At 46.7% G+C, this 22434-nt stretch overlaps 1 protein-coding gene across 2 annotated transcripts; it reads right to left on the bottom strand.

Annotated features, from left to right (window-relative positions):
- Positions 1-542: 542 nt before the first annotated feature.
- Positions 543-21660, bottom strand: CUNH4orf54 (chromosome unknown C4orf54 homolog). 2 transcript variants are annotated; one of them, XM_045880697.3, is made up of 3 exons: positions 21576-21660; positions 13388-18849; positions 543-5273 (listed from the first exon to the last, which is right to left on the bottom strand). In XM_045880697.3, the coding sequence occupies exon 2, from the start codon at positions 18816-18818 to the stop codon at positions 13425-13427; it is 5394 nt and encodes a 1797-aa protein (XP_045736653.1). In that variant the 5' UTR covers positions 18819-18849; positions 21576-21660; the 3' UTR covers positions 543-5273; positions 13388-13424. The 2 variants fall into 2 exon arrangements, with proteins under 2 accessions (XP_045736653.1, XP_045736652.1); XM_045880696.3 differs by lacking the exon at positions 21576-21660 and adding an exon at positions 19899-20142.
- Positions 21661-22434: the final 774 nt, after the last annotated feature.

Genomic DNA, 22434 nt, shown 5'->3' on the forward strand with positions numbered 1-22434 from the left:
TGGGGGGCTTTGATCTTAAGGTTTATAGTGACTTCAGTTGACTAGCGGTTGACTTATGGGACACGTTACAGCATTGATTCTCACCATGCACTGGGTCTCCAAAATGGGTGCCTCTAATATTTGTGCTTTGAGGGGATAAACACAATTAGTTTCCTGGGCCTCCATGTGGGCCCTCAGGGACACTTGTCTAGGTTGGTCTGTGGTGTCACTGGAGCATCATACACCTTGGTAGGTGCTCCTCACAATGCTGCTTAATGATGCAAGCAGTTCGATTCCTCCAGCTGGTCGGTCAGGTGAAATACTCTGGTACAGGGAAAGACCCATGCCAGACTTCTGATCTACCAACTGTAAGATAACAACTTGGTCTTGTCTGAAGCCATGAAACTTGTGGTTACCGCAGCAATGGAAAACCAGTACAACCTGGATGTGAACCATCACAACAGAGAATTTTAGTTAAGTGAAGGATTTAAATTAGAATACAGAAGAAAGTCAAAATGTCCACAGCTTGCTTTTTGAGTCAAAATAGAGACAGACAGTGCATGTTTTCTTCAAAGTTACTTTTATTGGAAAAACAACAACAACAAAACATTTTGTTTTTCAAAAGAGTCCAAATAAAAGACTATTACACAAGATTGCACAATCACTTACGAATGCCGCAGTTAAAGGTAAGTAGGCCAGTCTCACAGAGTCCTTGTCTAAGTAGTTTTCTCCGTCTGCAACATACCGAGAATGTAATTCTCACAGCTGCTGGGCTGATTTCACAGTCCCATTGACCAAGCTCGCTGTGTCTTATAATTGAATCAGACTTTAGGTAGGAACTTTTCCACCAAGACTACTGTCTTGAGAGCAGTTTTAATGTTCACATTCTTTCCATTTACCTCTGGCTTTTTTCATAGGCAGGGGTACAATTCGGCATTACCCAATGTCTTTCTCCATTTACCACCCGATTTCCTTTCCTCTGCTTGGGACATAACTTCCACAGTCTTCACATTCTTTTCCACCACCACTGTCTTTACTCTACAATAATATGACTTACACATAAATATAGAAACCTACATCCTCAAAGAGGAAGAAAAAGAAAGGACCACCTGCTAGAACACAGATCCAGGTAGGATAGGTAATTCCAGGGAGCCCCGGCAAGGACTCTGCCATTAACACTAGCTTGTAAAAAGCAATTGTGAACTTAAAAAAAGAAATCAAATTAGATATGGTGTGTGTGTGTGTGTGTGTGTTGTTCTGCACCATTTTGAATTAAATAGGAATAAATCTAATAATACGCTCTAGTTGCAACATGAAATGAGAATGTTAACAGCTTACAAACACTGCTGGGAACGCTCAGTTCTCTTCTGAGACATGGGGCATACAAATGAGTCCAATTTGCAGAATCTTCCTCTGGGCCTTGTAGTCACACGTGCCACAGATGGATGTGCTTTCTTTCCAGAGAACCAGAGGCTGCAATTCTGATTAGATTCAAGCTCAAGGTACAATTTAGCAAATGCTACATGCTTTATTAATGATTTTATGCACCTGTGAGGTCTACTTAGGACCCAGAAGTTAGGTAAGAATATAGAAACAGTCTCTTGGAAATATAAATCATAGCTATCTGTATATCTTCTTAGAAATTATGAAAAAGCCTAACGAAGTTTATGAATTTGATTTTTATAAATAGCTTTCTAAAACAAGCCTACACATAATTTTTCCCCTCAACAGTACTGATAAAATACAGGGCACCTTCTTCTTTCAAGTATTTGGGTAAAATAGTATACCCTGAGAATTTGGGGTGCAAACCTACACCTTGTAAACTGTAGAATGAAACTCCTCAAGCACCACGTAGGAAAATGTATACCATGATAGTTTTTAAACACAGAGACTATTACTGAATGTGTTTTCTCGTGCACATATATATATACTTATCATGAGATTATAGTCAATCTACTTAAGAATCAATACTGTCCTGCAGTCCAAAGTATTATTTCAGGTAGCATGAGCATTCAATTTGTAGCAAACACAGACTTTCATTTCTATGAAGTATGAAAATAATTAAAATGCATGAAATCTCTTTAAGAGGCAAGAATGATAAAGTCAAATCTGAAATTAAGAAATTTGTATCACTAGATAGTTCCTAGTGTTATAGGGATGAATTTGAAATGTGTGCTAACATTTGAGATTTGTCATAAAGCTGTCAAAGTGTAATTTGGTTTAGCTTATTTACTCAGTGGTATATAGAGAGCCACATACATGCAAACGTATAAAGACATATACAGACATCCAGAGAGCCTATATATTAAGTCACGAACTGCATATTTGGGCTTCATTTAATCCTGAGGGCAATTTCAGTGAGTGCTCTTAAGAAAATATATTCTACTGGATTAAAGTTTTCATACTGGTTACAAATGGTTTCAGTTTTCCAGAAACAACTCAAATGGAGCCTATTTCAACCTGACCATTTAACCAACAGGGAGAAAGAGGAAATGGGTCAAGGTTTCTACAGACAATGCCCCTTGGTTCTTCTGGAAAACTGAGTCCCACACGTTAACCTTGAGAGGAAATGGCAAAAACCAGACTCTACAATTCTAGTTCGACTCTAGTTTGGGCACTATTTCGGAAATGCCACGTGCTTTATCAATGGTTTTGTGTTCATAAAACATAAAAGGGTAGTGCAGTAGCTAAAGGGACAGGGTCAGGGTAATAGTTTTATGGATAAAAAGGCTTCATAGACTCTTATTTTATTCCACTTAACTTTGGTTGAAACAGGAAGGGCACAACCACTTTATTCAAATAGCAAGGCAACCTCAAGAAATAATAAAACACCGAAAATAAGGATTTAGATTTACCGGGTGTCTTTAAAAATGTTCCTCCTGATCACTTGAGGTAGTAAATGGCCAGCAGCATTGGTTTGGTTTTTGTGGTTTGATGAAATAGAGAACCATAAAATTATCAATAAACAATGTGGCATTCATAGAATATTATTTTTAAAGTTACAGTTTTAACCACTTGGACATTTACCACGTCCTTGACAGCTTCTTAGAGGATGTGGCCTGATAGAGCTGACAAGTGAAAAGTTCTCTTTTCTTTCCTAGTTTCTGTACTAGTTTACCTCAATGGGAGAATTTAAGGCTCAGATCTGCTGGTGATAAATAATGATAAATAGCTTATGGGGTCCCCAGGCCCTTGGTAGGTGAGAACTCTACCGCATTGGCTAGGGAAGGAAATGTCTCTCTTTTTGAAGACCTGGCAAGCAGCTGACTACTCAATATGATCACTGATGATCATCACTCAAAAGGATCACGATTAGCCTTTTTTTGTAAAAGTCACACATGGTTTTAAAACAGTCTTGTCAACTCTGGTACTATCTCCACCCAAATCCTAGATCTGTTTTGCCAGATGTGTTCAAACACTTGAGAGTTCATGGTGCTGCTTTGAGTATTGCAGGTTGGAGATCTTTGAAATTGATTGTACCTCCTTCATTTAATATTAAGTGACCTTAAACCCAGCCAATCTCTGCAGAAAATGAGGAACGGCTGATGCTGTAAGAGCCCTCCAGTGGTGAAAGATTAAGTCCGTTCTGGGGCGAAGCTGCTGCTGTACCTGGGTGGGAAGACCTCCGTGGCCAAGGACGAAGGCTTTCCTCAATACGGGACAAGGGCATCTCGTCTATACGCAGAGGCTGTTTTATATTTTGTGCTTCATTTCATCGCTCATCAGTGCATTGACTGAATTGTGACCAGAGCTGACTATTTCTGCCTCAATGCTTTTCTTCTACCGGATAGTATTTCTTTTTAGAGCAAAATCCCTTTAAGAAAGGCCCTAAAGGTGAAATCGAGTTATTTTTCCTAAAGGAGTCTGATATGGGAAGCCTAACTACAAAGTAATGGGATTATGTAAATCATACAAAAATCAGTCCCGGGTTTTTACTCCCATCTTCGGTCGTGAATAGCATAAAATGCTGTGGCTTCGAGAAAACATTCTAAGCAGAAACCAAAGACTGATGATCATTAAAATCAAAACAAGGGTCTAAAAGAAATTTACCAGGATGCCTTGTCTTCGAATAAATAAATAGCTAAGATTCCTTAAAGAAAGTCTGGAAGAACCTTCAAGTTATTCTCTCTCTTTAAAAGTAAGAAATATTCCAATGTGTTCTTTGTTGAATATGTATTGACATACTTATTAATGATGACAATCTAAATATTTATCTGTTCAATCAAGTCTTCAAGACTCACCATGAACACTCACTAAAATAACCTTCAGAATTGAGTTACAACTGAGGCAGTATAAAAAGTCGCTGAAAGGTTCTGTGATTTGGATTCTCGACATCTCGTAAGCCCATAAGGAGCAAATGATGCAATCCTAGGTCCTTGCTCTCGGTGTGGCTGGGGCTGGAGAGAATCAGAACCACTGAATCAGTTTACATTCCACTCTACCACCCTCAAACAGGCCACTCCTCAGACTCCAAGCAATCCGTGAGAGAGGAGCATGCAACTACGAAGGGAGGGAATCACTGAAGAGGACCAAAACAAGGCTATCCACTCATAACAAAGGTTGGATTCCTAGAGGAAAAGAGACATTTTATACATTTCTGAGACTAAGAACTTAATTTTAGACACAACCACTGGCTCTTCAGGACTTCAAGCCATTCTATTTTAAGGCAACAGATAGCGTCATGGTGTTGTACAAATGGGAAAATGAAAACAAAGCCCAAGAGTTAAAACCACTAGTTTTCACAATCACATTTGAAATCATGCTAAACCCAATAAAAAGAACGTGTAGAACATAACCAAGGGAATGACTAGGCTTGACTGGTATATGATTCAAAATGCAGACCCGTTGTATTTAAAATGGAACATGTGATCCAACTCTGCCATCTAATCTGAGAACCTCTAAGGAGATCTGTGATCCAAATTATTGATTTGCCGGCATGCTTTACAACAGAACCAATCTCATTGTGTCGTATGTTTTGATTGAACTATGAGAACACTGAAGGGATGGTTATGCCTAGTCACAAGTACAGGAGGGAAAGATGAAGCGAAAGCTTATCTTCTGCTATTGAAGTATAAAAAGAAATCATTTTGCAATCATTCACTCAGCTTAGTAACACTAAAATAACACAAACTGTCTTAACAGGGTTGTTCAGGAAAATATAGAAACTTACACACTTGGTTTATAAGAAGCAAAAACTAAGAATAACACATGTAGAGGAAGTTTTTCAGCTGAATTCTTAGTGCTGTTACAACGCAACCTTCCGATTACAGAATCGTCCATCTTCTGTCTTGCTCCTATAAATAAACATAGTCAAAGAGGAGATCATCAGTTCTAAAAGTAAATCTCACTTTTCAAGAAGCAAGAAAAATGTCAAGATATATTTTATTTAATTATTTGGCTAATTTCAACATTACTAAATATGTTTGGCAATGTGTTTCTGACCTTACTTAGACATTATACTGACTTCAGGAAAGTGCCCAGAGTGGAATCTCTCTTTGAAACTTGAATTAAATCCAATCAACTGTTTGAAATGATTTTAGAGTTAAATGTTTAGTTTCACTGAAATCACCCTTAGCAGAGATAAAACAGTGTAATAGATATGTTCCTAAAACATCATGCAGAAATGATATTTAAGCTAAAGAGAAATATTTGAAATTTACCATGAGTTAGTAATATAGTTAAGGGAGTAAATTCTATACTGAGAATTCTTATAAGTGAACGATCACTGCTTAAATTATGTAGAATTTCATACAGTGCATTTTGATTAAACTGAGATACACCGTTTAGAGCCTGTAACTTAGTTAAATCCATTCTACACATTGACAAGTTCAAAATCCTACTGAAAATGAGCCCTTTCTGTCGATCTCTCTCTCTATATAGTATATCTACTAACACTTTGCCTAGAAAAACCATTTTTTTTAAGATTTGAGAGTTGATATTTGAATACAATATTATGAAGACAGAAATAGGCTGTCCTACAGGTAATATTTGTTGGGGATTAAGAAGACTATCGTGAAAAATAACCTCTGAGAAGTATCAAATAACAGCCATCTAATCAATTATATACAGTCAGAGTAGCTCAGCTAGGGATTTTTTAATCCTGTCATCTAAAAATTGACCTGTGCTAAATACGTAAGAAAAAAAGTCTATAAGGATAATTATGATTATTGGGACACCTGGGTGGCTCAGTTGGTTAAATGTCTGCCTTCGGCTCAGGTCGTGATCCCGGGGTGGTGGGATTGAGTCCCGAGCCCCATGTGGGGCTCCCTGCTCAGTGGGGACCGTGCTTCTCCCTCTCCCTCTGCCCCTCCCCACCATGATGTCTTTGGGGCCGGTGCTCTCTCTCTCAAATAAATAAATAAAATCTTAAAAAAAAAAGAATATTTATGATCTAATGTTTGTTTATCTTATTCTTCTGTATTTTATATTGAGGAATGACCTTCAAGATGAAATGGGCTGTGGTAGGCTTGGAGACTTCTCATTTGCTAAATTTAAATTTTTGAACCTTAGGACATATAAAGCAGCAACAGGAAAAGAAACTATAATTACAAGGGGAGGAGAAGAAAATAGAAGACTAAGAAGAAGAATTTCAGATTCAAGGACCCAAGGATCTGACAACAAGTCAGGCTGAGTCCCTCATGAGGCAAGATTTTGTGAAGATTCCCTGGGAAGAGTGAGAAGGACACAGGGTGGTCGTAGGGGCAGAGGAGGGGAGGGGGCTTGTGGCCAGTGCTGTGGGGGTGGGAGGTGAACTACGGGATGGTGAGAACAGCCTGAGAAATGAAGGAGATATCTATTTATACAATCTACTGGGATCATTTTCTGGGATCCACAGCCCAGATATCGTCTTTCTATTCTACATTCACAAGACACTGGTTCTGCTTACATTAACTTCCCAGGAATTTTCCTTGAAATTTTGAAAATAATAAAGTTGCTCCAACACCTATTAAGGATAAAATAACAAAACCCACCAGTTTAACCTCTCAGAGGATCATGAAGAAGTCAGTAAAGATGAGAGGGGTGATGACACTGTGTCACCAGGCATTTGGCCTCGATGACTTCCCATGATTATAGGACCAGAACACATGACAGAGTTCGGCAGGGATGCTGGGTTAGATTTTCCCTTGTTCCTCACAGACCTGGGCCCAGACAGAGAGGAAAATCTCTACATGCAGCTGACAAGCGATATCCAGAGTTGTATAACATTCTGGAAGGCCTTGGTCCTAAGGTACCCTGACCCACAGCCAACTGGCCTGCCCCAAGAGATAAGCCAGCTCAAAGGGGACTGCAGGGCTGTGGGCACTGCCTTCAGTTGGGGGAAATATAAAGCAATCCTGGATGCAGGCCCCTAATGCTGGGTACCCTGGAAATCTGCCTGGATAAGGGCCAATTTGCTGCTCTGGTGAGGGCCCCTCAAGGATGACGGGATTCTGAGGCATTTAGGAGGTTCATAGCTGTTTGCTATGTCCTTTGTAATGGTGTTAGAACTCAATCTTCACAACACTCCTGCAAGGTATTTCCATTTTACAGTTGAAGAGACCAAGGCCCAGAAAGGAAAAGTCACTTGTCCAAAGTAATACGAGCATTAGAATTTGAGCCAGAGCTGCCTGACATCAAGGGGCCTATACTTGGCCTTTAGTCAAAGCCCCACAGTTCTCCTTCAGCTATAATGCATGAACCCATGCTACTCACGGGGACACCCCCTACCCACTCCTCCCCACATCCCACAACTAACTCCCTATCCCCGTCCACTGGGAGTCACAGCCACCCCTAGAAGTTCTGAACCTGCCTTGAATTCTCTTTGAGGCATAAGGTGTTCGAATACCTAAGGACGGCTAACATGGAGACTCAGTATCTGCTAGACCTTGCCAGATTCGGGGTCAGTTTGTTACCTGATTCTGCTAGACCTTGCCAGATTCGGAGTCAATTTGTTACCTGATTCTCTTCCCCCTTTTCCCAGGGAAGGGAAGAGGGACAGTTCGCCACAAGAAACTGAGGCCTGGAGGCCAGAGAGCAAAAGAAGTGGGCATACAGGGTTCACCCAGGAGGGTGTGGGCCACAGAGCTCGAAGGGCCTGGGCTGCCGCTGATCTGTTCAGCTGGGACAAGTTATTTTTTCACGGGTCAAGCAGGAATTAGAAATAATACGTTTTACTTTAGGAATCAAATGGCATGATATTAAATCTTGATATATAATAAATGATTAATACCCAGTAGCTATTACTTTTCATTTATTATTAATTTTATAGGCAGTAGAGAAGAAAATATAAAGGCAATCCAATTGCGGAGAAAGGCACAAAAGCATAAGCCGGAAGGAAGCTACAATCCAAGGAAGGAAAAAGGGAGAAAAGGCGAAAAAGACATTAGGAAGATAATAAAAGAGCAGCTATAGATAATAACTGAGAGAGAAAGCCACAGCTAAGTGAGGGGAAAAACAGAAATAAACTGATTCAGGAATGTAATTCTAGAATGCACGACAGAGGAAGCATCACGCTTGCACCTGCAGCCCTTCCCTCCACCTGGCCTGCACGAAGCCACGGGGAGTCCAGTGAGGCAGCCAGGCAGGGGGCACCTGTCCCTTGGGCCGTCCAGTGGGTGATGAAAACAAATGCATGCGGGAAAAGGTGAGCAGAGGGGAAGAAGCAAGGTGGAGCCTCACACTAAAGCAATGGAAAGTGAATGGGAAAACAGAGACCGTAAAAGAGAATGAAATCACCAAACAAAAAAGCAAAAAAACAGTAAAAATTAAATTCTCAAACCAATGGTCAGGGAAGACAGGGATGGGGAGTGAACGGGTGGGACAGACAACCAGGAAGGAGGGCCACCAAAGCAGAGCGGCCTTAGAGAGAAAAGGTGAAATGAAGAGCAGGAAAGAAGCCAGCTGGGAAGAGATTCTGGCAGAGGATAATTCGGGTTTCGAGTCCCAACTCTGTCCTCAGGGAAAAACTGTGACCTAAAAAGCGTCACTTAACTTCTCTGAGCCCCAAGTTCCTCCTGCAATTTTATGTTTTATTTTTTTTATTTAAATTCAATTAGCCAGCATACAGTACATCATTACTTTTTGATGTAGTGTTCAGTGATTCATCAGTTGCCTATAATACCCAGTGCTCATGGTGTCACTAATGCCCATCCCCCGGTTACCCTATCCCCCCACCCCCTCCCTTCCTGCAATTTGAACGCAAGGGACAGGGTTTGATGATCCGAGGAGCCCTGGAGGGCTGCCCCTGCTCCCAGCCCCACTCTCTTTCCACTTCAGCTGCTGCTGTGTGGGGCTCTGTTGAGGGGGTGGAAAGAACCTGGAGGAAGCGATGAGGAAAGAGAGACCAACGTGTAGGAGCAACATAAAGCACACTCAGAAATGGAAAGACAAATGGATCAAGTCTTACAGGGAAAAAGACCAGACATTCAATGAAAAAAAACAATCGCGTGACCTGCCATGGCGCAGGTGTGGTGCCCGTTAAAGTTTTCTTTTGGGGCGCCTGGGTGGCTCAGTTGGTTGGGCGGCTGACTTTGGCTTGGGTCATTGGGGAGGCTCTTCCTCCCTCTCCCTCTGCCCCTCCCCCTGCTAGTGTGCTCTTTCTCTCAAATAAACAAATAAAATTTAAAAAAAAAGTTTTCTTTTGTTATTATTACATATTTATTTTATCTTTATGTCCCCACAAATGGCATTTGTGATCAAGTCTCAGTGAACGTTTTAAAACAAAAGTACGGAATTGAAGTGGGAGGGCCAGAAAAAGCATGTTGGGGAAGGAAAAATACAGCTACGTGTGTCGAATGACAAAAAACTCAACCAAAAATAATCCCATCAGAAAAGGCATCAAAGACCCTGCGGAAAAGGGACTTTCAACCCAAAAGTCAACAAACGGTAAACTGGTGTGCCTGGCACACTGGCATGTCGCGCCCGGGGTCCCATTGTGACTACCAGTCGCTGGGTCACCGGCTGTGAACTGCCCTATCCATTGACCGCAATGTGTGACATCGTTACTAAGGAAGGATAAAGCAAATAATATTGTTAATTATCTTCTTAGCTGGGCTGTGACCTGGCAAAGTTTGGGGAGTGCCACCACCTGGACCACAGGAAGGCGAGAAGCAGCAAGACCCACCTGTGAAAGCTGAACCAAAGGAAATTCATAACCTAATCATCAGAGAGAGAGCACGGCAGCTGGTTATGCTCAGATATACACGGCAGCGAGAAAGCAAAGCTCCCTGTTACAATGTGCAGCTAAAAATAGACGATGAAATACTTATTATTTGAGCTGGAGGCAATCTTTTTTTTTTAAATGTTTTATTTATTTATTCATGAGAGTCAGAGAGAGAGAGAGAGAGGCAGAGGCAGAGGGAGAAACAGGTTCCCCACCTAGCAGGGAGCCCGATGCGGGACTCGATCCAGGACCCTGGGATCATGACCTGAGCCAAAGGCAGACGCTTAACCATCTGAGCCACCCAGGCGCCCAAGCTGGAAGCAATCTTAAAGGTTAAGACAGAACTTGAATCTTGGTCTCGCAATTCTGTGTGTAGGGGTCTGTGTCCTCCTGCTGGCGTGTGGGCTCTTGGCCTGGGGACCATACTGGGTCACCTGTGGGTTAACAGCCCCACCTCAGAGTACACCGTGGCTGGTGGAGTGTAAACATGTAATCCATGTTCTTTGGATGAATGAGGGAATGAGCGCATTTCGTTCAAACATTCATTCACACAAATGTGCAGAGAGGCACAGAGGAGAGCCCCATTGTGCTGGCTGTCAGTACAGAGCTCATTATGCTCTCTGCCATCCTTCCTTTGCTCCAGGCCTCCTACCAAGGAGTGCACAGTGTGGCTGGGGGGCCAAGAGCCCCTTCTGCAGGTCCTGGCTTATCTCATTCCCTGGGGATTGTGGCAAAGCCATTCCAGTCTAAGCCCTAGTTTTCTTCTCTGTGAAATGTTGTGATTGGATCAAATCACTGGTGTGACTTCTGAGTTGAAAGGGGCACCTAAACTAAACTCCTACCCTACCTCAAGGGAGATCTCTGAAGTCAGTCTGGTTTTCAAAGGAAATCTTCAACAGAAACCAGTTTCCAAGACTTCTCACCCTGACCATCCATGCGAGCATCCGTTGATCATGAGTGTGTACAGCGTAATTTTTTTTACATATTGGAACAATGTTTACAATATTTTGCACACAAGAGAAAGAACTGCACACTTTTTTTTTTTTATGTATCTGACTTTCTTTGGAAAGCGGCATAGAACTCTCAGGAAGGTGAGTTTCGAAGGATTTTGGTTAGTTATCTGAGTTTGGATAGTAGATTTTTGCCTGTATATAAAATGCTAATCATTAGTTCCTGACTAGTCTTCTTCAATTGAGAAGCCAGCTTTTGTACTTCTATCTTTAGAGCTGCGAACTAAAATAAAAGACTGTGCTTTCAAAGGGGAAAACTTTAAAAAAATTACTGTTCAAATCTCGAACACTCAAAATCCGGATTTATATTTGTTTATGATGGCAACAACGCCATGCCGAATCTCTCCAGACTCCGCAGACAGGAGAGAAGCCCAAAGCAGCTGCTAGCGGGACAGCATACAAGTGTGTGCCCGGTTGCTCCCTCCCCTGTGCCCTGTCCTCTCTTCCCCTTGCTTCTGCACCTCCATGGCTCACACAAAGGCCTCCCGGGATTAGCTGCCCCAAAATAGCTTTAGGTAAACATACCACCTGTCCGGATGATTACAATATTTTTGTCTAGAGGCTACTCTTTTCTCTCTGCAAAACTAAGTGTCTAATTCTGAGCCTCTTCCATATGCATATTGGTTTTTTTACATTGAATAAAAGATGCATCGTTTACCTTTAATCCCCACACCCCCTCTTTGTGATTGTCATACACCGCAGGTTGCAAACTTTTAGAGAGGAAGAATTCAAATTATCTATTTCTAGAGTGCAAGGAAAATGAGGCTTGGGCTCTCATCTGAATTTTTAGAGCAAGACCCAAGGATTTTTGAACGGTGGCCTAATGTCTAGAAGCCTAACAAACATAATACATAGTAACAGTTCCTGAATTTGGAAAAGGTTTTATACCTTGCAATATACTCTGATGTCATCTGACATTCAGATAAATTTTGAGGAGTAGATATTATTGATACGAGTGTCACGAGTGCTAGAGAGTTTGCATGCCCAAGAACACACAGCTGGTAAGAAGACCAAGCTGTGACTCTAATTCACTGATCCCACTTCTTAATTTAAGGCTCTTTCATTGCACAAAGAAACAATATTCTTCTGTTCCTTTTAGTTCAGAAAGGAACTCCACCTCCCTTCTTGATTCAGTACGATCTTATGGAAAAGTGAAAGTCCTAGAAGCATATATGATGCCAACACACCCTCATCTGAAAAGAACAGGAAAATGAGGGGGCAGATTTGTCCCCACACTGCTGACACCTTTGTGCTCCTATCTGAAGGCTGCCCATGTCTTATGTGTTTGACCTGAAGTGTCCTGGGTCAGACAAGCCAAATTCACTTCTCCTGTCATGTTCCATGGATATATTTACATCAAGGATTCCAGTTTGTGAATGTGGATTAATTCGGGTGTTAGGAATCTACTTTATCTGATTTCTTTTAAAGGGGGACAAGTGGAGGTTGATTATTTTCTGAAGGGAGAGAATGCAGAAATGAAAAGGAGCGTCTTACAGGGATTAGCAGCCCAGCATAGTGGATTCAGTCTGATCAGACTGGATCAAACCCAGCAGCCCATCCAAGGAACCACTGCAGCTGGAGGATCTCCCCCTTTTCATGGAGGTCAAGTGTGTGTGTGTGTGCAAGATATATTAAAGACCTTGAACTCGCCCTAGGAGAGAGTACTCTAAGTGTCTGGAAACAAAAATAAGAGCTTAAAATATACAGCCCCTTCGTAGAAGAAATGTCAAGAGAAAGAAGATGTGGTGGAGGAAGAGAAGCCTTTCTACAGATTTTAGAAAACCTCCGAACAAGAAAATGTCAGTGTGATTTTTCCCTCCTTGTGAGGAGCAACTAGATTAACGGTGTTCCTTGTGATCTCTCAGGATATCCGTGCCTTCTGTCACTGGGGCTGCTGGGAATAGAGTGAAGCTCACTCCGCAAAATCCAGACCAGGTTTTCCTTTCTTTCCCCGGCCAACCTTCACCAAAGGCTAGCCTGACAGATCTAAGGTTCACTTCCCTCCTACTCACCGGTGGGAAAAATACTGGGGCAGTTTGAAAAGGTCAATGGGGGAAAGGCTGGCTGCGGGGATTGAGGTGTGGGAAGAAGAGGAAACTTGGTAAGAAAACTAGCTCCTTAATCATTTGGATGCGGTTTTGTTCTGTTCTCCCAACATGCCCCTTTTGACAGACAGCCTCCCCTGCCACTTCAAACACAAAACAATAGGATTGCTCTTAATCCCTGAAAACTGATTAACAAAGTAACATTCACTCACCAGCAGCTACTCCGTTCTGCTTTCTGGGGACTGCTCATCATCTGTGTTCTACCACAAAGCTCATGGTAGTGCCATCAAAGGAAGGGGGGGCAATGATCCTCGGCCCCAGGGGTTGCGAAGTGATGCTGATGACAGGCTTGCCGTGCAGCTGGGCAAAGCCTTTGGCCCCCATGAGCTGGGATGTGGCTGCTGGGGCCAAGGAGGAAGAGGAAGCAGGAGACTGACCAGAGGCCATGAAGTACGGGGCCTCAGTGAATGTGGCAGCTGCCTCTTTGCTGTGGGGCTCTGCTGCCACGGAGGAGAGCTCGCTACCCCCTGGAGTGTGAGCAATTGGCGTGGGCTGCAGGGCATTGGTGGGCAGCACCGTGGGCAGAAACCCAGGGTAGATCATGTAGGTGGGTCCATAGGCCCCAGGACTCAGGGCCAAAGGAGGCACAGGGAGGGACATGGGAGCCACAGCCTGCTGCTGGGAGGTCATGGGCACATCCACATACTGCCCCGTCTCAGGGTCAAACAGTCTTCGGGTCATGGGCTGTACTGGTGTGTCCACCAGATAGTACTGGCCAGTCGTCACATCCAGGAGCATCTTGCGCTGGGTCTGCTGGGGCTGTGGCTGCTGGAACGGGTCTGCGGGGACTGAAGCTGGGCCTGCAGGTGCTGGGGCAGGCATGCTGGGTGGGGAGAAGCACAGGACCTGGGGCTGGGCTCCTTGCAGGGTGAAGGGCAGCGGCGGCTGGTGGTAGATGGCAGTGGGGAGATGCTCGGGGCTCTGTGGCCCTGTGGGGGGGGCTACTGTCTCCCTGGGGTTCTCGGGTTTGGTACGCCAAGCTGGCCGGCTGGTTCCACTGACCTGAGAGCCTTTGGGACTACTGGGGACTTGGCTGCGGGCACTCAGGGGGGGCAAGCTGCAGAGAGTGGCCGCTGAGGAGGCTGGGGGCCCCTCCCTCCCGGCCCCGGGCCTGACTGTTAGCTCTCCGGCCGCAGAGCTTCCTTTGAGGGGGATGGACAGGTAATTCTCACAGTCGCTATGGTTCTTTTCCAAACTGCTGCCATTTTTCCTATTGGTCACCTCATCAGGAGGTGCCCGCGCGGCCGGAGAGATCTTGAGGGACCGGAGTCCCTGGGATTTGATGCCCTTTGCTGCTGAAGGACTCTCTGGAGAAGGCTCTTGGGGGAACTTGCCAGCGACACCCCCAGTTTTCTGGGTGCTGCTGGCACTCACCGTGAACACGTTTCGGTTGCTGGGGAGTGGTGGGAGGGGCTGCAGGGCCTGGGTTCTCTCCACATCCTTGTGGGCCGGGGGGATGTAGAGGGATCGCGGCCTTTCCCTGGCCAGGTTCTCGAAGGCGGCTGCCCGGGCAGACACACTCTCAGTGCCAGGGTTGGAGTTTCTCCGCTGCAGACGCTCCGCAGGGCCCCCACGCAGCACCACGCCGCCTTTGTTTCCGGGGCCCCGATCCGCCGGCTCTCCCAGTTGTTTGGCCAGCTTGTCTGGATCCCCCTCTGCGCCCGCAGCCCCTTCCCTCTCCTCGCTGGCAATGAGCGACAGGACATGGCTGTCCATCATCACGGGCAAAGGGTCGCTTTTGCGCTTCCACTCCTTCCTGTTGAAGCTGTACAGCTCCTCCATGGACCTCACGGCGGCCGTCAGCTTCTCCAGGGCATTCCGAGAGGGCTTTGGGGCTTTCCCTTCCTCCTTGACCTCCTCCTCCTTGGCCTTCTCTGGGGTCTTCTGAGCAGAAGCCTTAGAGACGATCTTGAGCACAGGCAGGTAAGAGCCCTGCTCGGGCTTATTGGGGGCAATGGTGGCCACGGGCAGCCTGCCAGATGCCCTATGAACCAAGACGGTCCCTTCTGGAGAGGACGAATTCAAGAACCGGCCGCCGCCACCTTTGCCTACGTTCTCCCTCGGCTCCAGGTCCATGCTACCTTCCCTTGGGTTCACCACCGCCTGGCATGTAATCACTATGGGGGAAAGGGATCTGGATCCGCCCCCTGCAGTAGCCAGCTGCCTGGGCTTGGGCCCGGTCAGCCCCTGCTCTGGGGTAACACTGCCCTTGTCACTGCTGTCCCCTGACCCTTTGATTAGTTTCCTGACATCTCTCACCTGGTGGAGGGGGCCTTGGGCCTTGGACTTGTCTCTGACGTCTCTCACTTGGAACTGGGGCACTTTTTCCAGGTTGTCTCCCCGGAAGAGCTTCTGCTGCGCCCTGCCGTTGTCCTCAACGGTCTTGAAGAGGTTAGGGGCGCTGCCGCTGGCCAATTGGGGCGTGAGCAATTTGGCAATATTGAAGTCCGAGCTTGGCTGCTGCACGCTCCCCAGCCGGATCTTGATTTCGGGAGCCTTGGGCCGGATCACTGCCGTGGAGGTGGCTTGGGCGGCAGGGTACTTGGTGGCCTGCTTCCCTGGCTGCTTGTCCTTGGGCGTCTGCTGGATGTTGGGGACAAAGAGGCGCGACATGATGGTGGACTTGCTGGCAGAGATCTCTCCAAGATCAGCCCTCCAGTCGCCCCCTTTGGGAAGCTTCAGCTTCCCAATGGGGGCCTTTTCTTCCCGCTTCTCGGCCTCCTTCTCCTTCCAGGAGCGGAATGCACTGTTCTGACTCCGCAGGAAGATGCCTTTGACAGTCTCCGATGCGCTCTTTTTAATTTCACAGACTTCTTCAGTGTGTCCGTCCGCGAAATTTCGGCCGGAGACTGCATTGCTCTCCCGAGGAGCACTGGCTTTGAAAATGGGCGATTTGGACTCGGCCGTCGAGCCCTCCGCACCTGCATCGGACACGCTGACCACCGTGTACTCAGAGCCGGCCTCGGAGTGGCGAGAACTCTGCCTCTGCAGGCCCCTCTCCCGTTGCTTCTCCCCCCTGGCGGGACCCTCTGTCTCCTTGGAGGTGCTGGAGAGGTTACGGTGGGATGTGTCAGTGACTTCTCCCCTCTCCATTTTGAACTCATGTTCCCGCTGCATCTTCTTGGAGATGACATTTTTGAGCAGACTGGAAGCAAACTTGGACTTCTTCTGGGGGCCGTCGGCGCGGGAGGCAGGCTTGCTGCTCTCAGAGGCCTCCGAGCCGTCGTCCGTGTACACCGACCCGGGGCCCTTGCTGGAGCCTTTGGTGGTTCTGCAGGGCCCAGTGGCTGAGCTGGCTTTGCTCTCGCTGCGAAAATTCAGGGGCTCGAGAAGGGTGACCACGCGGGAGCCCGTCTGGACCTGCTTCTGGAAACACAGAGGTGTCTCCACGTGTTTGATTTCCCCCTCGACTTTGCTGACCACGAACTCCAAGGCTTTGGTCTGGGACTTCTTGGCCTGGATGTAGAGCTGGTCTGCGGTCGTCCTGGCCCCACGGCCCTTCCTCAGACCTGCGGCCACAGAGGCCGCACTGCTCCTGAGGAGGCTCTGCTCCACCCTGGCTCCAACACCTCCACATTTTAAATCCAGGAAGGTCGACCACCGCCCAAAGCCGACTTCGGAGAGTGTGGAGGACTCCCGGGAGCTGATGTTCAGGGCCTCGAAGTAGGGGTAGGCCAGGCTCCGGAAGGCCCGGGAGGTCAGGTTCCGCACCTCCTTGTCCGCATCGTCCAGTTCACTCACGGCACTGGAGGCTCCGCTGGAGTAGTCCGCCACCTCCTTCGCGCGGATGGCCCCGCACCGGGTTTGCAGGTGAGCAGGGACAGCAATGAATTTCTTTGCATGGTCCTGAGCCACGGCTGCAGCCGGGTCTTGCTTCAGTGAACTTGAATTGTGTTCAGCAGCTGTAGAGACGCGGAGGCTCATGTCGCCTTCATGCTTGGCAGCATAAATAATGTTTTGCTTTTCACGCACGTTGCTAGGCTCATTTATAGCCCGGGAAGTCGGTTTGATTGATAGGAGGATCTGGCTTGCTGCACTCCCACAGCTGCTGGCCGCATCGGCTGCTGCCCCTGAAGCTGCGTCCGGGGGCTCGGGCAAGGGCTCACTCAGGGTGGCAGTGCCAGGCCCAGTGGGTGGGGGAGTGGGGTCACTGTCAGAGGGGCCACTGCCCACTTCCGTGCTGCTGGTGTGGCGACCACCGCTGTCTGCGCTGGGGCGTGCCGGGTCACTGCTGGTGGGGCGCGCCGGGTCACTGCTGGTGGGGCTTGGAGTCTGGGTGGCGTGGGTGCTGGGAGTGGTGCTGAGGTAGCAGCTGTTGTCGTCGTCCTCTTCGGTCGGGGTGGTGACGTCCCCAGGGGTCTCGTCGCTGCCACCAAAGGAAGCGTAGTCCACGAATGAGTAGATCACGTTGTTGTCCTCGAAATCCCAGCGGGAGGCCAGTCCCACATCAAAATCCATGTCCTGCTCCACCTCACTCAGCTGGATCTCGTGGGTGGTGATGTAGTGAGCCTCCTCATTTTTGGGGGGGTCCCTGCTGCACTGAGACTTGGCAATAATGTCCCTGCACTCAGTTCCATCTCCCCCTCCTCCTCCCCCCCCTCCTCCTTCTCCCCCCTTGGGCTGGTGGCTCACTGCGCTCTGGCCACTGTCACTCTCAAAGCCTAAAGACGAAGACGAGGTGGCCAGAGCCCCTGCTGATGTGGTGGTATCATCCATCTTGGAAAGGCCACCTTCTTCTGCTTTGTCCACTGGGGAGGAGGTCGAGGAGGAGGAAGATGGGAAGTTGCTGCCCTCATCAGTGCGGGAGAGCTGGGATCTGGAGAGTTCCGAGGCAGCAAGATTCTTCTGGGCGGTCAGAGCCTCGCTCTCTTGACCTCCGGGCTTCTCTTGGGCTTCCTCCTTGGGACTCCTGGGGGCCCTCTGCTCCCCCGGGCGGTGCTGCAGGGCGAGTCTCCTGGTGCGGGGACTCTCCCCCGGGGCTGCAGCCGAAGCACACATCTCCACATATTTCGCCTCTCGCTGGGAGGAGGCCGGGGGCCCCGGCAGCCGCTGCAGCTGCTGCTTCAGCTCCTGGTTATCTTGAGCTCCGCTCCCCGGGTCGCCCACCTCCCGCAGTCTGGCCTGCAGACTCAGCTCCCGGGGGGCGGCTTCCATGCTGAGCCCGAGCCCAAGTTGCAGCGACAGGAGGAGACAGTGGTGAGCGGCGCCGCGGCTGGCCCGGCTCCCTCCCTGGCCCTGGAGGGGCTGCAGAGTGGCCCTAAGCAGGGCCCCACGTGCCTGGCCCGGGCCCAAGGCTGGAGGCACCACTGCGGTTGCTGCCACCCCCTCCCGGCTCTTCAGCCCCTGTGGCGGGGCCGGGACAAGCCCGAGGGAGGAGGGAAGGCTCCCGGCAGGGGTGGCAGGGGGGGTCTGGGGCCCAGGGGCTGCTCCGGCCGAGACTGTGGCCACCTTCCCGTGGCTGAGCTGTTCGGTCCAGTTGTTTGCCTGCCACCGCCTGCGGCCACGAGTCTGAATGCCATCGGCCAAGGAAGGAGCAGCATCTGTAGGTCGACCCAGGGACTTCCAGAAATGAAAGGAAAGCATGTGCTGTTTCTTGTGAAGCCTTGTCCCTTTCCTGGATGGGGCGAGAGTGGGTCACGTCATTCCAGAAATATTTTTAGTGTCTATTCCCTAGTCATACCGAAACCACACTTGAGGGCAGAGAGAAGAGGCGCTGAGATGACAAGAGAAGGTTGAGGGTGGAGGGGGCCATGTGGGTTCTCACTGGAACCAGCCACATGCTCTATGTAATCTAGTACCGAGATGTCTAGCAGGCATGAAAGGATTCTTTACCCACTGCCATCTTTCACTCCCAAGTCTGACTAAATGGGTTCTTCCCCTTGTTCTTACATAAAATCCAAATTCTGCGTTGCATTCCAAACGAATTCAGGACGATCCAGAAAGATTTCATACTCTCTTCTAGACATATGGTAGGCTTTCTGCTTGCCTCAAAATCTATGCATTTTCTTTTTCTTTCATCTCAAATCAGATGAGTTCTGGTAATAAAACTTTTCATAGGAATAAAATATTCCATCCCTCTTTCTCCAAAGTTACACTCTATAAAACATAATCTGTTTGTTTCAAAATCGAAACCCTTCTAGAATCCTTACCGTGTTGACATGAAGTATTAAAAGGGCAATTTTCGGGGCACCTGGGTGGCTCAGTCGTTAAGCGTCTGCCTTCAGCTCGGGTCGTGATCCCGGGGTCCTGGGATCGAGCCCCACATCAGGCTCCCTACTCTGCAGGAAGCCTACTTCTCACTCTCCCACTCCCCCTGCTTGTGTTCCCTCTCTCGCTGTCTCTCTCTCTCTGTCAAATAAAATCTTTAAAAAAAAAAAAAAAGGGCAATTTTCAAAGACTTAAGACATAACACTTTAAATATGCTTTGACATATAGTCACTAAAAAGGAGCACATGGGGTCAAAAATGAACACTACTTCGAATCCCTACAGTAGCCAATAGATCTCAAAAAAAAATTCCTTAAACTTCTAAAACCGTGGCAAGATGATAAACCTTCAATTAAATATAGCCTGGGCTGCAGCCTCATGGTTCGTTTTCCCTGGCTGAATTCCAGACCTGCAGGGTGTGGCGTCAAAAGGCACAAAAGAACAACGAATCCACTTACCCTTCATGAGTACAGTGTGGCTTGGAGGGAGGTTCAGAGAGGAAATGTGACCCGTTGGCATGCCCCACGGACATGAAGCCAAAGTCCTAGTTCACTGGCTCTGAGTTACATCCATTTCAGATAATTCAGTAGTTGTGCAAGGGAATTTGCCAAGCACCCCAATGATGGAGGTTCTCTGCTGGCCACCCTCAGAACAGATCCTCGGGTGCTATCAGTGGAGAACCACGACTCTTGGTTTTGGTGAGATCTGGCCCTCATCACCTGCCAGGCCTAATTTCACCACTATACATAGGCTATGTGTCACTTATGCCGATTGAATAAAGCGCTATTTTAAACATCCATATTTGTGGGCAACAAAAATAACATCATCACCCATCCCCTTCCAACATGAATGCCACCCCCGCACAGAAAAATGTTCCTTCCTCTGGATAGGCGTGGGGGTAGGTATGGAGTGGGAGCCCCTACCAACCGAAGCATTCACCTTCCCATACTCGAAATACGGAGACCACAGCCCTGCCAGTCTCCCCATGACGATTTGCTTCTGCCCACATCATTGCCATTATAAACACGACATAAGGAAAGACTGGAAATACCAAGTACCATGGTGTGGATATAAGCCAGAGCGCGAGGTAGAGAATAAAAGAGAAAAGGAAACAGAAAGAAACAGATAGAGGGAGAGGAAGGGAATGAAAGAACAAGAAGAGAAGAGAGAATTTGCTAAATTTGCAACCAACTTTTTTGATTGTGGGGAACCAGACCTAATTGCACAAAGTCCTCGATTTCTAATGATAATAAAAACTTAAAAGTGACATTCACAGCTAAGAGTTATATAGCGCTTCCTGTGTGTGAGGCACAATTTGAAGCATGTCTAAACGCGAACGTATTAATTTATGTAATCCTCATAACAACCTGAGGGGTGAGGTATACTTTTTATAGATAGGAAAGCTGAGGCGCAGAGATGCTAAGAAATTATGGAGCAGGCAGTCTGGCTCCCGAGCTTGAACCTGAACCATGATGCTGCAGAACAGAAGCTTGCTGGCTTCTCTGCTCAAATGCTCTCCGTGGCACCCAAAACACAGTTAGAAGGGAATGAGGCACCCGTTAGGCAATTCCATCCACATGACCACAAACAAACCATGTAACTGTTTCTGTTTTTTTTGTTTTTGTTTTTGTTTTTTTAATATTACAACCTGTGTACACATTATGTACTCAGGGATTAAGGAACATGACCCTACAAATAAAATGAAATAAAATATAATTGGTTGCTTCAGGCAAGCAGAGTTAATTTCAATGCCCCATTCTAATCTTGCTTTGAGGCCTTGGACAATAAATCCTGAACACTGCCTCAAGCACTGTGGGCCATACACAGTCCAAAGAGGAATAGAAGGCAGGATTTCTGCCTATCAAGGCAATTATAGTCTAAGGGGGAGTTTTCCAGCACTTTCCATATGGCCCTGTCTGTTATGATAACTCGATGTATTTCAGCAGTTTCTCCTTGCAGTTGGCAAAGTACAAAATTGGAAGGTCAGATGCCCTGGGTGTAGGTTAAAGTATAATTGCTTAATGCCTGAAGTTATGAAAACCTGCTTCCAGAGTCTTGCTTCCTCCAGAGAGCACAGCCCTAGAAGAGCGCCCCAAGAGACAAAAAGAGAGGGTTATCCTAAAAGAGGTACTTACCTCCAAATTCTCTGTGCAGCTTTTTCTCTTTTCTAACTAAACGAAAGCCATTGTAGAAAAAACTCGTAAGAAAATCTTTTTCAAATAAAGTCCATTTTCAAAAAGTAAGGTTTCATTCAAATCACCAATTCTATTTAAAATTCAGACAAGCAGAGAATTTGGAATAGGACAGTATTAAAAGATTGAAAAAAAAGAGAAGAAGAAACTCACAAATGGAAAACAATAACCAACTGTAAGGTAAAGAACTCCAAACTGCCTGCCCCCTGCATTTTCAGAGTTCTCCGTCAGTTTATGTTACTATGAAATACTCATTTGGTAGCCATCAAGTCTTTTATTCCTTAATATGACTATAGTCATTTTTTTTTTTTTTTACAGATGAACTCAGTGATTGCCAACCTGATCTCAACTCTTGAGCAATTAACAGTGACTAATGTCACCAGCATTAACCCCTGTTAAGCAAGCATTCTTGCTTAGACCAGGCAAGGTATACTTAGTAGATATCTTTATATGGGATTTCAAAGAGCAACAAAGGAAATGACTCAGTGTCATTATTTTTATCTCTGTAGAGAAAGTTCTTAGCATTCCCTGAAAGTCTTGTGAAATGTATCATAGTATGAGAAACTTTAACGTGATTCAAGAAATTGAGAATGAAGGCCAGGCTATCCACCAGTTGGAAAAAGGATATGGTTGTATTTCAGGTCCCTGACAGTGGCCTAATATAATAGAACAATATATCATTCAAAAGGAAGAAAACTTACCAGTATAGACCACTAGCCGAGAAACAAAGAGATAGGTTTCAATTTGGACTCAAACTAGAAGCCAGACAACAGATTTACTAAACACAGACATTCTCAGGATT

Source organism: Mirounga angustirostris, unplaced genomic scaffold (assembly GCF_029215605.1).
Source record: "Mirounga angustirostris isolate CCGP_5_RB_7025 unplaced genomic scaffold, mMirAng1.0.hap1 SCAF_2, whole genome shotgun sequence".
NCBI classification, from domain to species: Eukaryota; Metazoa; Chordata; class Mammalia; order Carnivora; family Phocidae; genus Mirounga; species Mirounga angustirostris.